This window comes from Erigeron canadensis, chromosome 4 (genome assembly GCF_010389155.1).
Source record: "Erigeron canadensis isolate Cc75 chromosome 4, C_canadensis_v1, whole genome shotgun sequence".
NCBI lineage: Eukaryota > Viridiplantae > Streptophyta > Magnoliopsida > Asterales > Asteraceae > Erigeron > Erigeron canadensis.
Genome location: NC_057764.1, coordinates 44,673,891 through 44,689,777, shown reverse-complemented (window position 1 = coordinate 44,689,777; position 15,887 = coordinate 44,673,891). Strand labels below are relative to the sequence as shown.

Sequence of the window (15,887 nt, the reverse complement as noted above, 5' to 3'; positions counted from 1 at the left end):
AGTTTCAAGCTGATTGGGATATATGAAATTTTGAAGGAACTGATTCTCGTACATTACTGTATGCTGCTGTAAGATGGGCAGCAATGACAACTCAATACCAATATACAGTGGAACTCGCTCCACCTCTTGATGTTCAATCAACTGAAGGGAGAAGTGATGCGGTGTTAAAGTTGATGCATTATGTCCCCAAAAGAATCTCTCTTGATATCCAAGAATTACAGTTGAGGTGTGTATGACTCAAATACTACCAAAATTTTACTTTCTTCTTTACATAATTTACTTCTACTTTTGAATCATTTTGCAGGTCGTTATTATGGTATCTTGACCCTCAAAATCTTGTAAAAGATGTGTCACAAGTATTGCAGGATGCTATTGGGAGATCCTTCATTTGTCTGAGTGAAGAACTATATGAAAACATGGAATGGCGATCTATTATAATTTGCTTGGCCCTTTCTCCACTAATGTTTACTGAAACCCGAGCTTTACTGCATCGCTGGTTTCTATTGACGTAAGTTATCCAGTTTTAACCCTATATATAGTTCCTGCTTCAGTTAACCCTAGTTAAACTTGTGGGTCACATCTTTTTAGGGTTGACTATTCATAACAGGGGCCTAGCTTCTGTTTTAGAGCTTCAAGTTGAACTAGTTTCTATGGTACTAGATCTGCTCTCAAGGCCAATGAGGTGGGGTTTAACTGCAGAAGTAGGATCACAGCTGCCATTTTCATATGCTTACTTTCTCTTCAAGCACCAGTTAATCAGAACACTGTCTGGACCATTGTCATTTGGTGGATTTCTGGAGTTGGTTCAAAAAATAAAAAAGTCTGTTTCTCTTACGAAGGGGAAGCTTAAACATTTTGCAACAACAAGCTCCATGGTGGATCACAAATCTACATGGTACTTTTGACTAGATGCTGAAAGGTAGAAGGGGCAAAATGGGCGGTTTGGGTCAAAATGGGTAGCATCTGGAACCCGGTGAAACTTATGCAGGTCAGCTCAGACTGGCACGAGTACCTGTTTTCAGTATTTCTGATTACTTGGTTTTGTTGCTTGTTAATATGATTACATAATTTAATCTGATTTCTCTTAAATAAAACAATTTAGTATTGTAGGCATGATGTACACGTTGGATGGTCCATTTGACCTGTTCACTTACTGGCTTTCTTTTTTTGTTGCACCCATTCGGCCTGCTGAGAATATAAATTTACTTGAATCTGTCTGTTAAAAAGTACATGGGTTGATTTTGCCACCTTTACCGAACACGATTATGAATTTTGAGTTTTTATGCTAATTCTGGGATTTTTGGCCTATCAGTATTCATTAACTCTCTTACTGAACAGGGCCATGGCAATGTACTTCCCAAATTGGTTTTATTTTGCTGCATTGCTACTGTCTGGAAAGAGTCGCAGTGACAGCTTTTTTGGCCACTTAAACAAGGATAATCAACTACAGACATCATGTTCAGCTGCTGCAGCGTGGTATATTGCATGGATTCTAGATCCCATTGACGAATCAACCTCTGGGCTATTGGCTAAAAAGTTGGAAAAGTTATCAACAACTTTGATTAATAAGCATTCGAGCTCATATGAACCTAGAAAAACAACTGGTTCCTATGCGATAAAATCTAAGAAATCTAAACCAAATGACAAGCCAGACCATATATATGATAAATATACGGGTCAAACTATTCGAATTTGGCTTGAAGGGTTTGAAACAGTTGTTACAAAGAACAGTGTGATGTTTAGAAAGATTACATTAGGCTTTTTAATTGGATGTTTTGCTTCCATAAATGAAGATGAATGTGAACTGCTTCTTCATTATGCTGCAACTGGTAAAATTCTTCACTCAAAAGGAAATCAGCATACTGGATTAAAGCAAAAAAGATGGAATACTGAAGGGATTGATAAGTCAAATCGAAAGGAGGTTGTTGCAGGTGCTTGTATTGTGTTCAATTTGACCGATATCACAGAAGGGATGTCAGATTCAATTTTCGAGACTCGAGAGATTGCAGTTGATTTAATTTGCCAGATCAAACAAAAGGTCGTTAAATATCTGCTTAAGTGTGTCAAAAGGCTGCTCGAGTTTGAATTCGATCAAAAATTTGTTATCTCAATTAAGGATCTACACAGAAGAATGTTGCGGTGGAGACATCAAGGAAATGATGTTTTTCATGGTTACAACGACTTCAATGATGCTATTGCTGTGATTGCTAGTAAGTTATCTTAAAATATATTCTTATTGTACATTGTACATTTTATGTGTTCTTTTATAGTATAACATTTTTCTTTTACTATCACTGCAAGTGTGTCAGAACTCAGAAGTGACATGGTTAAGGCTTAGCATAAGGGGATAACAACATTATAATTCAGTCTTTAAAAATAGAAATACACTGTTGGATCATATAATATACAAAATACACTTCTTACAATACTGAACTTGTGTTCATGCAAACAAATACAACTATACTTCTCTTAAGCTGGCCAATATGGCAAGAGGTACTCCTATACATTTCCACTGCCGATAGTAACCAATAGTTATTTTTTACTTCTTTTATCATCTTTATGTATATTTACTAAACCTATGAAATCCACTGAAAGGTTTAACCAAATAGCATTTAAGTTGTTCTTTTGACCAAAGAGATCCAATCTGGGTTGCCTCCCCATTCCTCAAAAATAACCAGGAAGTTACCCGTCGGCCTTAACCAAGAACGGGGAACGTGATACCTGAAACAATCAGAAACCTTTTTAGAATGTGGAAGACGCTCTGATTCATGGAAGAAATGAATGCTAACATAATAACATAAGCTCAAAAACAAATTAAAAATAAACAAGTAACATAATAAAGATAGGAAAAGATTAATTTCTCACCATCTTTGAGATGGATCTCCACAGTATTGGTTGCATTTGTTCTCATTATAAATACCAGTGTAACTGCATTTATTACAGTTCCCATGAGCTTTGTTGCCAGGCCAGTGTCTCCCAACTGCCTCTCCGTTGAGCCATATTTGACCTTTTCCCATGCCATTCATATCTAAAGCTAGTGGTTCGTTGCCCTCTGGAGCGTTGAAGGTAGCCTAGAAGTAAATGTTGAACATAGTTATGAATACATGCAACTTTGTTTCTCTCTGAACATTCATAATAAGTTAATTGGTTGAAGTTGCAACTTCTAGTTAATGTTGTGAATCTTTTCAAGTAACAACATTTTAGTTGGTAATCTTATGAATGTTTGCAACTAGTAGAATGTTGAATAACAAAGTTACCTTGTACCAAGTAAGAGGCTGCTTTTGAGCCACAGCAGATCCTTGTAGCCACTCAACAGAGGAACTTCCATCAAGTGTATTGAGACTCAAAGTTTCACCCTTTAAACCAACCTAACATAAACACAATTTTTTTTTAATTTAGTACATTAGTTATGAGTTATAACACCCCATGACTATGCAGCACAAATTATATCATATAAATGTAAATTCATAAAAATAAAAGTCAATGAGCTAACCTTGTAAGACCATTTTTGCTTTGTCAAGTCTCTGGTACCCTCATTTAGACCTTTCAAGGTGATTGGTCCTAGAATCCCCACGTTGTATGTCTCAAAGTGTGTGCCAACATTCTAATGGTAAACGATTACAATAATTATTCCGAGGTGAAATACTATTGTTATTTAAATAGATTATAATCCGTGTTAAAAAAAATACTTTTTATATGTTATCGGGTAAGAAGAGGTACTCAAAATGAATCACATGATTTAAGAACTAACCGATAGGCCCACAGAAACACTAAGCAAAGAGATCTTGTTAACACCGGCTCTCAACTTCACATTTTGGCTGAAAGTTAACTTTGGATTTTTTAGGGATCCCCATACGGTTCCTATAACAAGAACGAGCAAATAAGAGTAAGCATATGTTGTTTGTAGAGGTGAGAGTTTTGACCCATTTACTATGAATGGGTTGATTTTGGTTTTGCTTTATGTCTAAGGGGCTAAACAGGACAAAGTAGAGATTTAGCTTAAAAGGAAACAGGTCAAATGGGTCAACAGTCACTCAAAGTGTGTTTATGATGTGTAAAACTCCTAGATCATAAATTAAAAAGATCGACTAGATAGTCATTGAGATTTTATCATCATATTTCTAATGATTTTTAACATACCTATTAATTTCTAAATGAACAAATAAAAAAGCTAGGACAAAATCTCATCTGGGACATACCTGACCCATACTAAAACTTATCTTTTTGAAATTTGAACCATTACCCAACCGACCAATCTTGCAACACTTTAAGTTATTTGCATTTGATGCTCAGGATATGTGAGACATACCTGCAAGTTGGTTGTTGACAAAAACGTGCAAAGCATGACCTGCTGACATAACTGTGAGCACAGGGAACTGCCCTGTTTTTAAAAACTGCTCATTCGGCGATATATTCACGCTGAAATTTATATAAAGGCTCACTTCAATATTGTGTCTAATCATATTTATTTATAGCGTTTGGAACAATTTCAAGAAATTGGGAAAATAACTCACTCTTGAAGATACCACAAGTAGTCAGAGGCATCTCTGGTAACATTTAGCTGCTCGTACAACCCCTCCATTGCAAGAGTATCACCGCCATCAGAAGATGGAGCTTCTTCATTATATGATTGCCAATGAAAGGTCCCAACAGTGGTCATCTTTTTTTGTGTGGTTGGAGCCTTAACCTGCAAATTAGTCGGCCCATATTGTTATTTTTTCTCTTTTTGAACAGTTAATAGCTGTGGTTGGAATACATATGGAGGGGGTACTAGAGTAATGTCTTACCTTTGCAGTATTGAAAACTTCATCTTTGCAGTCATGGAGAATGCTAATGGACCAAGGAGGGAGATCATATTGGGATTTTCCGAAGGTCATTTTTGCTGAAAATTGTGGGTCAAAGTTTGAGAGAAATGCAGCACAACCCCCAGATTTTGGTTGAAATACATGTATCTGTGGTTAAATAACACACAAAAATATAAGCTAGGGATAATGAAGGTAATTAGAGGTTGACTTGGGTTATCTTGGCCTCTTAACAGATCAAGTGGGTGAAGAAAGTTTAAATAGAGAGTCGAACTGGTCTTTCTCATCAAATGGGTTGGAAGTCATTTAATATGTATTAAAAAAAAAAAGCATAAAACCTCCTAAATTGTTTAATTTCAAAATTAAGATCGTCATTGTAGAATGTGACATCTTGAGATTTTTCCTACACTAACCTCTTGATTCTTTCCAGGATAGGTAACAGTAGGATAAGCTGAAACTAGAGCTGGCTCAATTAGTTTTATGGCTGTGTGTAAATCTCTTAAATGCCCATATTTCGGTTCATTTAGTAATCCTGAAAGATTATATCAACAAACCATCATTAATAGGTCATAATTGTACCATCTACACTACAAACATAAACATTTATATATAGAATCTGATTACATACCATACTCATCTATAGGAGCGTCATAGTCATAACTTGTTGTGATGAAGAGACCCCCTGCTGTGCGGCCGAAATTTGTTCCTCCATGGTACTGAACCAACATATAAATAATTCTATAATTTTATACAACTATTACAAAAATAAAAGCATAACCTTTTAAATAATTTGTAATTTACCATATAATAATTGACAAAAGAACCGTTATTCTGTATGAATCTTGCAACTGCATATGCTATATCTTCTACAGGTCTGGTAGGAATCGGACCACCAAATTCCGTGAACCTTCAGTATCAAAAAGGTGAACAACTTCCAAGTTATTTAAGTAGTTTTGAATATTTACAAATAATTGTTACAACATTTACATGACTTACCAGCCAGTCCATAGCTCTGTAAACATTTTAGGTTTGTATGGCTTGTTAGGAGTGAATTTTTCACAGTAGAAACCATTACATGTGTCGATCTGTCATGTAATTAACATGTTAGAGAGATATTGAGAGTTAGGACTAAAGGCCAAGTTGTATGGACAACTAAACAACAGTGCTACAAGTTTCATGGGTTTTAACAGTGCTACAATCTTGACTAGGGTACACACTACCATAACAAAACCTTTCTAAGGGAATGCCCAAAATAACAATTTCTTTTTGAAAATTTTAAACCTATAAAATCTTGTTCTAAATACTTTAAAGTTTATGCATATGCATGCTAGAAAGCTTCAAGAAATTTCTTACCATTGGATCAGGGGCAGTTTCTTGTTTGCACATGATCCATGGGACACCGGTTTTTAGACCGTCCGCCATTTTGGCTGCCCATTTAGAGTAAGCTTTTCCTGGGGCACCAATCTCCCATTCAACCGGCCCGTACTCATTTTCTATCTGTAGACACAACCACCAAGATTCAGATGATTCTAAAACGGAGTTAAAAGACTTTTGTCAATAAAGTAAGGTCAAAACCTGAGACATAATAATTGGACCTCCTTGAGGTTCAAATAGTTGCTCTGACTTCATCATGCTGACTATTTTTTCTGTGAACCTTTGCATTGCAATCTTTAGGAATAATAAAAACAGTCAACGAGTTAAACAAATTAGATTCCTGTATTAATTTATTTATATACTTATAACAATTTCAAATGCTAACCTTGAAAGGTCCATTGTCTGTTCTGAAAGACATTCCAGGTACATATTTAAGCCAAACAGGAAATCCTCTGAGTCCAGAAGTAACAGAGATTGCTTAGATATATGCATTTCCAAATGATAAAAATGACAGGTTTTTTTTCTTTTCATTTTAGATGATTAGACTTTAGACGACTATGGACCACGGGTTTTATATTGCTTGTCTCTTTCAAGTTCGGTGTACGTATAAGATGCGGAAAACCGATACTTTAAAAGTGCATATTATGATCCAAACATGAAAGATTTGGCGTTTACCCGAAATTCCATTCAGCACAAACATAAGGGCCTATTCGTAGATTGACATAGAGGCCTGCTTGTTGTATCAACTTTATGAATTTGACCAAATCATACCTCCCCTCAAAATTGTACTGAAATATGTATAAGCATTCATCAAATGAATGATTGAACTACATACAAGTTTGTATCATCATACATAATTCCAGGTAGTTTTGCAAGAAATTTCATACCTTGCCAGGTGATGGTTCATGTCCATTCCAAAATACATAAGTTTGTATTACATCTAAGCCTCCATCTTTGGCCTTTTTTATAAGGTCAGGCCACATCTGCACAAACAGAGAACAAATTTCAGGGAAGAATATGGAAAATGTTTAAAATTTAGTACCAAAACATCATAAATGTTTTAAAACAACTTTTAGGAGCATTGAAGATCTAAAGACAACTCCACCTAAGAAATTGAAAAACAGGAAAACACCAAATTAAAAAATTTAAAACTTTTTAAGCACAGAAACACCAAGAATCCACCAAATAATGAAAAACAGAGAGACTGGACGAAAGAAAAACATAATCTTTTCACTCACATAGACTTGCATTGATCAAAACATGAAAAAAGTATCAGCCTTTAAAGTGGTCATTGAAGAATCAAGAAAATCCAAATATGATACTGCCACAATTTTAATTTTTATTTTGGATTTGAGTTTGGTTTGGATTATTTTTTTTGCCTTTTCTTTTGGGGTTTATTTTTAAATAAAGTTACTTCAGTTTTATGTTTTCATGTAATAATGTATGAAGAATACTTGGTGGTATAAAAGAAAAGAAAGAAAGAAAGAGTGAAATACCTCAGGTGTGCTTCTTGGATAATGAATGGAACCAGACATAAGGATTCTTCTTCTGCCATTGATGATAATTGCTTTATCGTCATAAGATACAGCTGCATTAATTGAAGAACAAACACAAGAAAATACAACAAATAATAATAATGGTATTTTCATCCTTGACATTCTCCACATTCTCGAAGAATATCACTTCTAGTTCTCCACACTTTCCCTCCCTTTGTTTTCTTGTTTACAAAAAATAAAGTTTCAAAGAAAGAAACTTTGTTTTATTCATGCGTTTGTTTTTGATGCTTTTGATGTTGAAGTATATATGTATATATAAATGTAAATGAGACTTGTATATATTTTCTTTTTTTCTAGAGAGGGGGCTGGGGGTGGTAGAGAGATATGTTGCAATGTGTTGAATTCAAGAAGTTGAGCAACTTCTTTTAAAGATTCAAATGGGTCCCATATTTTTCTCTTTTAGTTTAAGTTTGTAGAAGTGGCTCCACCATAACCAACATAAAATTTTGTATTCTCCAATAAAAAATTTCTTAAACATTATTTTTAAACTTTTTGAAAAAAAGAAAGTTCTTTATTTTATTTATCAGATATAAACTTTCTTTTTTCCTTTTGCGCTATCTAAACAATGCAAAGTTTTTCTTCTTCAATGAAAACTGTTTTACCTAGAAGTGTTGATGCTGATGTTATGTTTTTTCCCTTATTTTGTTTTCTTAATAAACTCATGCTACCGATATTTATCATATTAGAGAAAGTTATGAAGGTAAAAATACATGTTTATCAACAATTCGTACTTATGTGATCTTTTGTTAACACATGGTTAATTAAAAATTTGTTGGTATGAAATAACTTATAACGTTTTCTTTTAGATACATACGATAAGAAAAAGTTATATTGATGTGAAAAGTTGGAGTATTGTCTTTGTCCTAAGTTGAAGTAACTTTGTCCATTTTGCATTTAATGGAAGAAGTATACTTCTTCAAACGAAATTAGTAGTACTACTTCTATTTCCTTCTTTCTGTTTGGACCCTTACATTTTGATATGTTATAAAGATGTCTCCGCATTTAGAAAGAGTTCATTAAGACCCATTACATCATTTCATTCAACAATCTCATTTTCACAATAAATTAAAAGTTAACCAAATCAAAGGACTTTTATCTATTAGATGTTGAAAATACATATAGCAAAATGTCAATGTAAATTTTAAAACAATTAGGATATACCTATCTTCTATAATGTATTGAATACCAAATATCATCAAATGGCTTCATATGTTAACGTTTGTTTGAACTTTCATTAATAGTTCATTAGTGCAAGTCTATGATTACTTGTAAGTTTATTATTCTTTTAGAATTAGAGACATGTCATTCAATGAACGTAATTTTGATAAACTTCATGTTTATTTATTTGTTATTATATATATAACCTTATTTAAGTTAATTCTTGCCTATTGTTAAATCTAAAAGTATAAGTCACAATATATTAAAGGACAAAGTAATTACTAGCTTTAAAGGCAAAAGTAATTCCAAATTTGTACTTTCCCAAGCTCTAAGTAACCTCTTATAATTTATTTACCAAATATCATATAGCATTATTCGATAATTCATACAAGATAGTTCCAAAAAGATTACAAAAAATACCTTGGCTCGTAAATAACGAGACATTTTTTTCTATTTTAAACTTGAGAATTGAAGTAACTATATATTTACATGATATGAATTTAATCTTTTTTTAATATTATAGAGGAATTTTCTGTTTTAAATTAGCCTATTCATTTTTTTTATTACATTTGTATCATTATATAAGAACCACATGGTATTTTTTTCGTAAATATAAAAGTTCAATGTCAATCTATATCAATCATACAAACAGTAGTAGACATTGTTTTCATAAAGCATTTAATTAATTTGTTTTAAATTGAGTTAAAATGCGACCCCAATTTCTTGACTTTTTTCCAATCCAACCAAGGTTTTTTTTTTTTTTTTTTTTCGTGTGCTATTTCCAAAGTTTGAGACAAGCATTATACAATCACATCTAACCCTGTTTTTATTGGTTCTTAATTGGGTTTACAACAAATCAATTGATGTTACACAAAAGAATAGGTGTTGTGTTTCTATCATATATAAACTTTGGCTTGGAAGTTCTTCTTTACTTTCACTTGTAATATTTCATCACGAAATTCTATGGCTGCGTAATTAAAGCAGCTAGCTGGATAATGGAAACATGATATGTCTTTAATTTCTTTTCACTTAATTACATATTTACATGTTATATATTCTGGATATATAATCAATCATGAGATTAGTATGTATCTGATTACGACATTCTTCAAATCTTTTGGTTAGTTAGGTTGGCGCGCTATAGGTACCGTAGTACAAATGTATAATACAAATACAATAAAATATAAAAATTAATAAAAGGATTTTCTTTCAAACTGGATTAGTATGAACAAGTGATCGACACTACTTGAAACTAGGGATGTTCATCAAACTGTCAAACCGTGAAAACTGGACCAAACCGGGTTATTTGGATTGGTTTGGTCGGATTGAGTTGTTAAAGTCTGGTACGACGGTTTAAGTTTTGAAAAACCGGGTTCCTTGGTCCAGTTACGGTTTGAGCAAAGAGTTAACCGTCAAAAACCGGACCGGACCAAAAATATATATGTATATATATACACACTAATTTAGTTATATAAACTTACTTTTACTTTCACACTTTCTTATTTTCACTTTATCCTTTTATCTTTTCAGCTTCATTTTCATTATGTTTTCACTCAAAGATCAAAATATTAAGCCTTGAGTCCCTCCATCACCTTTAATATTTCATATTTTGTAAGTATAAAACACAAGGTATTTGTAATTTAATCAATGTTTCTATTATTATTAAGATTATAGAGTTACTGATTTCTATATATGTGATAAAAAAAAATGAAAAAAATTATTAATAAGAAAAATGCATAGGTTATTTGGAGATAAAAAAAAATATCTTGAAACCGTGGAACCGGGTAAACCGGACCGGTTTACATGGTTTGGTTTGGTCTGGTTAAACAACATACTTGGTCTGATTTGGTTTAATATATGTTGAAACCGGGAATACCGGTTTGGTTTGAGATTTAGTCAAAACCAGACCACGAACACCCCTACTTGAAACAATATGAGCATATGAAGAAGTTTGATTAAGCACTAAAACTAAACTTAATTAATGGCCGGTATAGTATTATTATTATGTCAGGCAAAATTATTTGCAATTTATAATGATAGCGCACACATGAAGAAGTTTGATACTGCTATAGGCTATAGCACACATGCTATTTTTTTAAGTAAAACAAAGGACATGCTTTGCAGTTGGATAGACAAACTATTTAAAGCATTTTTAAAGCATATATTATTTAAGGGTGCGTACTGTATTATTATGTCTTCTAGGCAAAATTATTTGCAATTTATAATAATGATAGCGTATGTTTCTTTGCTTTAAAAAGAACAAATAAATATATAAGACGTCTAAGATAAGGTTGGCATTAGCAGGATCAAAATACAACTATTATAGGCTTTTTAAATAAAAATAATAATTATGTACAGGAAAATGTAAATAAAGAATACATGTATGGTCTGAACTCAAAAGTGATGATCTTGAAATTGCTTTCATGCAACGTAGGATTATATCCAATTTTTATTCAATCATTATCCTTAAATTTTGGATGAGAAAGCCACATGGATAAAATAAACATATGTCCCTACTTTATTCAAAAGTTTTAGTATCATTTAGCCAAGTTATTATTTATTAAATCTAGACTGCAGGGGAGTCAAAAGTTCAACAAAAATATGAGCAGCATTTAGGAAATCGTACAAATTTTGTTGTGTGTCTAAACCTTATAAATAATGTATGAGTATGTAACAGTAAAGTTTTCTTATGTCATTAAATAAAAAACCTTTTTTCTTTTTAAGGCAGAATGAAGGACAAAAGTGGAAGTGTCCGGCCATTGGCTAAATGGAAAAAAGTTACTCATTAGCATATGAACAATTGTATATAAATGCTCCCCTATTATTTTTATTTTTTTAAACTAGCACGACACTCGCACAATGCGACAGTGATTATGGCGGCGACGGTGTGGCGGTGGGGACAACCGTTGATGCTAGAGGCGGCGTCGAGAGGTGTAAATAATTGATGTAAAAATAATTGATGTAAAGAGTTAATGAAGATATTTTAAAGATATGAATGATTCATAGTGTAATTTAATTATTAAGGGCATTTTAGACAATTTCCTCCATCTTTCAACAAGGGAGTTATTTTCATTATAATATAGTATAAAATTATAGATGACCTTGTAGATATGCATGTTTTTCTTTAAAAGAAAAAACGGATAAATAACTAACACTTATTGTGACAATTATTACTATTATTATGAATTTTGTTAAAGCTGGAGGTTAAAATTAATTTGATGCATTAGAATTTAATTGTATTTTGTTGCTCGGAAATATATGGAGTGATTTTTATTTTATAATGTATAATGTAATAAGTTGTTAAACAACCCTTAAAGTTGTTATTATCATTTTCATATTATTATTATTATTATCATTTCATTTTTATTTTTATATAAAATCATCACTTTCATTAGAAGTTAATAGGATTTACAAGAAGTTAATAGGAACCCGAGATACTATATGGACAACTTTTCTCGCATTTCTAAAAAAAAAACCTTTAATTAATCCAAACAGTGATTTTGGACTAATATGTCCCAACTTAATTCATTCCATTAAATATCTCTATCTAATATATTTACAACATAGACTCTCTAACCTAAAATAAATATTTTATTTTACTTTTTTTTTACATTAATAACTACATCACACCCTGTCATCGTCGTCAACCGCTGTCATCACCTCCGTTGCCATCTCCACCACTGAGTTAGGCTATCGTTGATGTATGTATTATAAAAGTTTTAACAAATGAAACAAAGTCAATTTATAATTTCCGAGTATTATTATTATGTGGAGATACACTGGAAAATGGGCTGGCTTTGATATTGGCCGTTACGACAAATTATACTATTTTAGTGGTCACATCTCTTTGGCCTTCAATGTGTTTGTTTTCAAGCATTAAATAAGTGTTTTGCAACTTGAACTTAAGATCACAGAATTTGATGGAATCTGATGGAATTGGAATTGAATTTCATTTCTTAGTGTGTTTGGTTCGTTAAAGATGGAGGAATCACATTCCGTTGGAATGTTAACATTCCCTCATTTGATGGAATCTCCATTTCTTGAGCATGGGGGAAGAAATCTCATTCCGTCCCTCACTTGAATCTTCAAAAAATCAAAAACATTCCGTCAAATTCCATTCCTTCAGATTCCAATTCCTTTGAAAGATTCCATTCCTTTAAAAAACATTCCGCGAACCAAACGCGCCCTAATTGTTTCCGGAAACAGACTGTTTGATCATTTTCTTTCATCGTGCAAGATTTCATGTACTTTGTCAAGCAAGATCGAAAAAGGTTCTATTGATTAGATATCTTTAATTTGTTGGACTCCTTAAAGATATTTAGAATTCTTTAAGAATAATGTAGGTGTTGTAACTAGGGCTGTCAATTTCGACTCAACCCGAAACCCAATCCGAACCCAACCCGAAAAAAATCAGGTTAGGGTTGAGTATTTTCGACCCACCAACCCGCCAACCCGTCAACCCAATATCTTTAAAATAATTGAATTATATATAATAGTTCATACTCCACATTACACTAATTCATACGTCATATTCTCATTTTTTATATTTCTAACCTAAAGTAACTTCAAATATGAAATAAAAGGAGGATTCAAAATTATGTGAGATGATAAGTGATGTAGGATGAGGCGGTAAGTTTGTTAACTTTGTGCCAAGTATTAACAATACCTTCGTATTTCTTTCTTTTTTGTACCATTCGTTTTCGGCTTACACCATCAATGATAAAGCTTTATATTGGTTGATTTATTCCATTTTATATTTATATATATTTGCTTCTCGGGTCACATGGGTTGGGTCATAGGTTAACGGGTTGTGGGTCAAGGTTGAAATATCTGACCTGAAACTTTTAATGGGTTGGGTTAGGGTCGGAGTTTTTCAACCCACCAACCCGCCAACCCGAACATGTCAACCCGAACTCAAACTCGAACTCGAACCCATTGACAGCCCTAACTGTAACTATGTAAGAGAACATCTTGTTGGTCATATGATCAAACTTGTGTAAGTGTGTAACTTTTAGATTTTTTGTCCAACATAAGTTGTGCATCATATATACAAAATTGTGCAAATAAAAGTCTTTGCTGATATTATTCTAGAGATCTATTCATGATTTGTGCTTCGGATCAAAATGTTTATTTCTTGTATTGGCTACTTTCTTGCTCGCATTCTTTAATTTTGTTAATTAAATTTTATTGTTGTTAAAAAAAAAGGCTTCGTTGATATAAGAGTTGGAATATGATCACGTTTTAATAAATGCATGTCCAGAAATCATTTAAGCCTACGGAGTTACACAAAATGACACGTGAACTCTATATATTTAATTAGTATATTAAAATTATATATTAATTGAAATGATCATTTAAATAATTAATTAAATTGTGTTGTGTTAAAGATTTAATAGTGTTTAATTAATTAAAGAGAAAGGATTAAATTATAAATTAAAGGTTTCCTAATTGTACAAGATAGGGGGGGGATCGAAATCCATAAGGGGTTTCCTAATCCCACTCTAACTTGTCCACCAAGTTGAAAAACACTTCTAATTAATCTCTTTAAATAGAGATTAAGGGTTAAGGGTTTTTATTCATCCAAGACAATTAGTTTTGAAAACCCTAAACAAATCTCTCTTTCTCTCTCTTCTCTCTCTCTCTCTCTCTCTCTCTCTCTCTCTCTCTCTCTCTCTCTCTCTCTCTCTCTCTCTCTCTCTCTCTCTCTCTCTCGACCGAAGGCAAAAACCCAAAGGGTTTTGGGGTTCGACATCAAGGGGAAAAACACAACGGGTTTGTGAGTTCGTGATCGGGTTCTAGCATACGATATAGGGGTGTCAAGTGTTCGATCGTAGAGGGGTTTTAGTTTAGACCTTACAACAATAATAATAATTATTGATAATATTATTGGAAACTTTGCACAAAGGTACACATTTTCTATTCATTACTTTGTTAATTAATATGATTACATAAACGTTTTTTTTTCCGTTGCGCACTCGTTATTTGTGATATGATAACTGTGCTTATATTCTAACAATAAGTTTTATAAATTGAGTTAGGAAGCAACATGACATTATCAATGTTATCAAACGTTTACAGACTACAAGTCAAACTATATCGTAATCAAAATCATAAAATTTTGTTATCAGTTTTTTTTTTTTTTTGGAATTATATTAAAAGGAAATTAAGTCAACTTTGCGTGTATTTCATTATCATATATTTATGCTAAAGAAACGAAACTTAGACGTGTTTACTCATTTAAACTTTAAAGGAAGCTTATCAATTTATCACTCACAACAAAGACTACTTTTGATACTGAAATTATCTTGTTTTGTAAGATTCGGATATGTAAAAGTGTAGTTCGAAAATATTTTGATACAAAATTATATTTGACGGTCTAATATAGTAATTCTTTTAGGCTTTTTTTCAAATTGAGATAATACGTTTCTTAATTACTTCTAGATATAACACGGCAACACGCAATCTAACTTTAATAACATGATCCTAAAACTTATAATATAACAACTTTAAGTGATAACTATTTGACTTGTGACCTATCTTAATTTGTAGTAGTTTCAACTACTTGAGTAAGGTTTCAACAAACGTAATGCTAAACTAACAAGTGCTTTCGAAGTAGTAGATGTATAACTTTTGTTATTTAATTATCCTTGTAACAATAATTTAAAGACTCGCGATCTAGCAATGCATGATCGAACAAAGCATAGAGATGTAGCAACTCGTATCTATGTGTTAAGCTGTTCACACAACCGTTAATCAGCTACGAGTCAAATCTCTTTTCTTTATTTTATATGTACAAAAAAAATGACAAATTTTGGAATATTAGAAAATAGTTTGACAACCTATTACCCCTAAAAAGGTTATATAGTGTAAAAAATATATAAAACAAAACAATTTCGACAATTTTAGAAACAGTTGAGTTATCTATACTCCCTTATAAAGCAAATTAGCTTTAAGTCATTAAGAACCTGATAAGTCTAAAATGCCCCTTACCTTTCTA

The 15,887-nt window shown here is 32.4% G+C and overlaps 2 protein-coding genes across 2 annotated transcripts; one reads left to right on the top strand and one right to left on the bottom strand.

Moving 5' to 3' along the window:
• The first annotated feature begins 7 nt into the window (after positions 1–7).
• On the top strand, positions 8–2,257 carry LOC122598655. Its single transcript, XM_043771244.1, has 4 exons — positions 8–226; positions 305–508; positions 608–895; positions 1,339–2,257. Exons 1-4 carry the CDS (start codon positions 84–86, stop codon positions 2,222–2,224), a joined length of 1,521 nt encoding a protein of 506 aa, XP_043627179.1. The 5' UTR covers positions 8–83; the 3' UTR covers positions 2,225–2,257.
• Positions 2,258–2,362: 105 nt separating this feature from the next.
• Positions 2,363–8,053, bottom strand: LOC122595940 (beta-galactosidase). Its single transcript, XM_043768421.1, has 18 exons — positions 7,673–8,053; positions 7,064–7,159; positions 6,852–6,964; positions 6,562–6,628; positions 6,378–6,470; positions 6,156–6,299; positions 5,799–5,887; positions 5,604–5,709; positions 5,431–5,518; positions 5,216–5,334; positions 4,788–4,952; positions 4,515–4,687; positions 4,310–4,419; positions 3,752–3,861; positions 3,494–3,604; positions 3,258–3,368; positions 2,866–3,071; positions 2,363–2,721 (listed from the first exon to the last, which is right to left on the bottom strand). The coding sequence occupies exons 1-18, from the start codon at positions 7,841–7,843 to the stop codon at positions 2,613–2,615; spliced, it is 2,181 nt and encodes a 726-aa protein (XP_043624356.1). The 5' UTR covers positions 7,844–8,053; the 3' UTR covers positions 2,363–2,612.
• Positions 8,054–15,887: the final 7,834 nt, after the last annotated feature.

Coding starts and splice junctions, on each gene's coding strand:
- LOC122598655 (XM_043771244.1), top strand. CDS start 84: ATGACAACTCAATACCAATATACAGTGGAACTCGCTCCACCTCTTGAT. Junction 227..304: donor ATCCAAGAATTACAGTTGAG/GTGTGTATGACT, acceptor ATCATTTTGCAG/GTCGTTATTATGGTATCTTG. Junction 509..607: donor CATCGCTGGTTTCTATTGAC/GTAAGTTATCCA, acceptor TATTCATAACAG/GGGCCTAGCTTCTGTTTTAG.
- LOC122595940 (XM_043768421.1), bottom strand. CDS start 7,843: ATGTGGAGAATGTCAAGGATGAAAATACCATTATTATTATTTGTTGTA. Junction 3,862..4,309: donor TGTCAACAACCAACTTGCAG/GTATGTCTCACA, acceptor TTCTTGTTATAG/GAACCGTATGGGGATCCCTA. Junction 2,722..2,865: donor GGAGATCCATCTCAAAGATG/GTGAGAAATTAA, acceptor TGATTGTTTCAG/GTATCACGTTCCCCGTTCTT.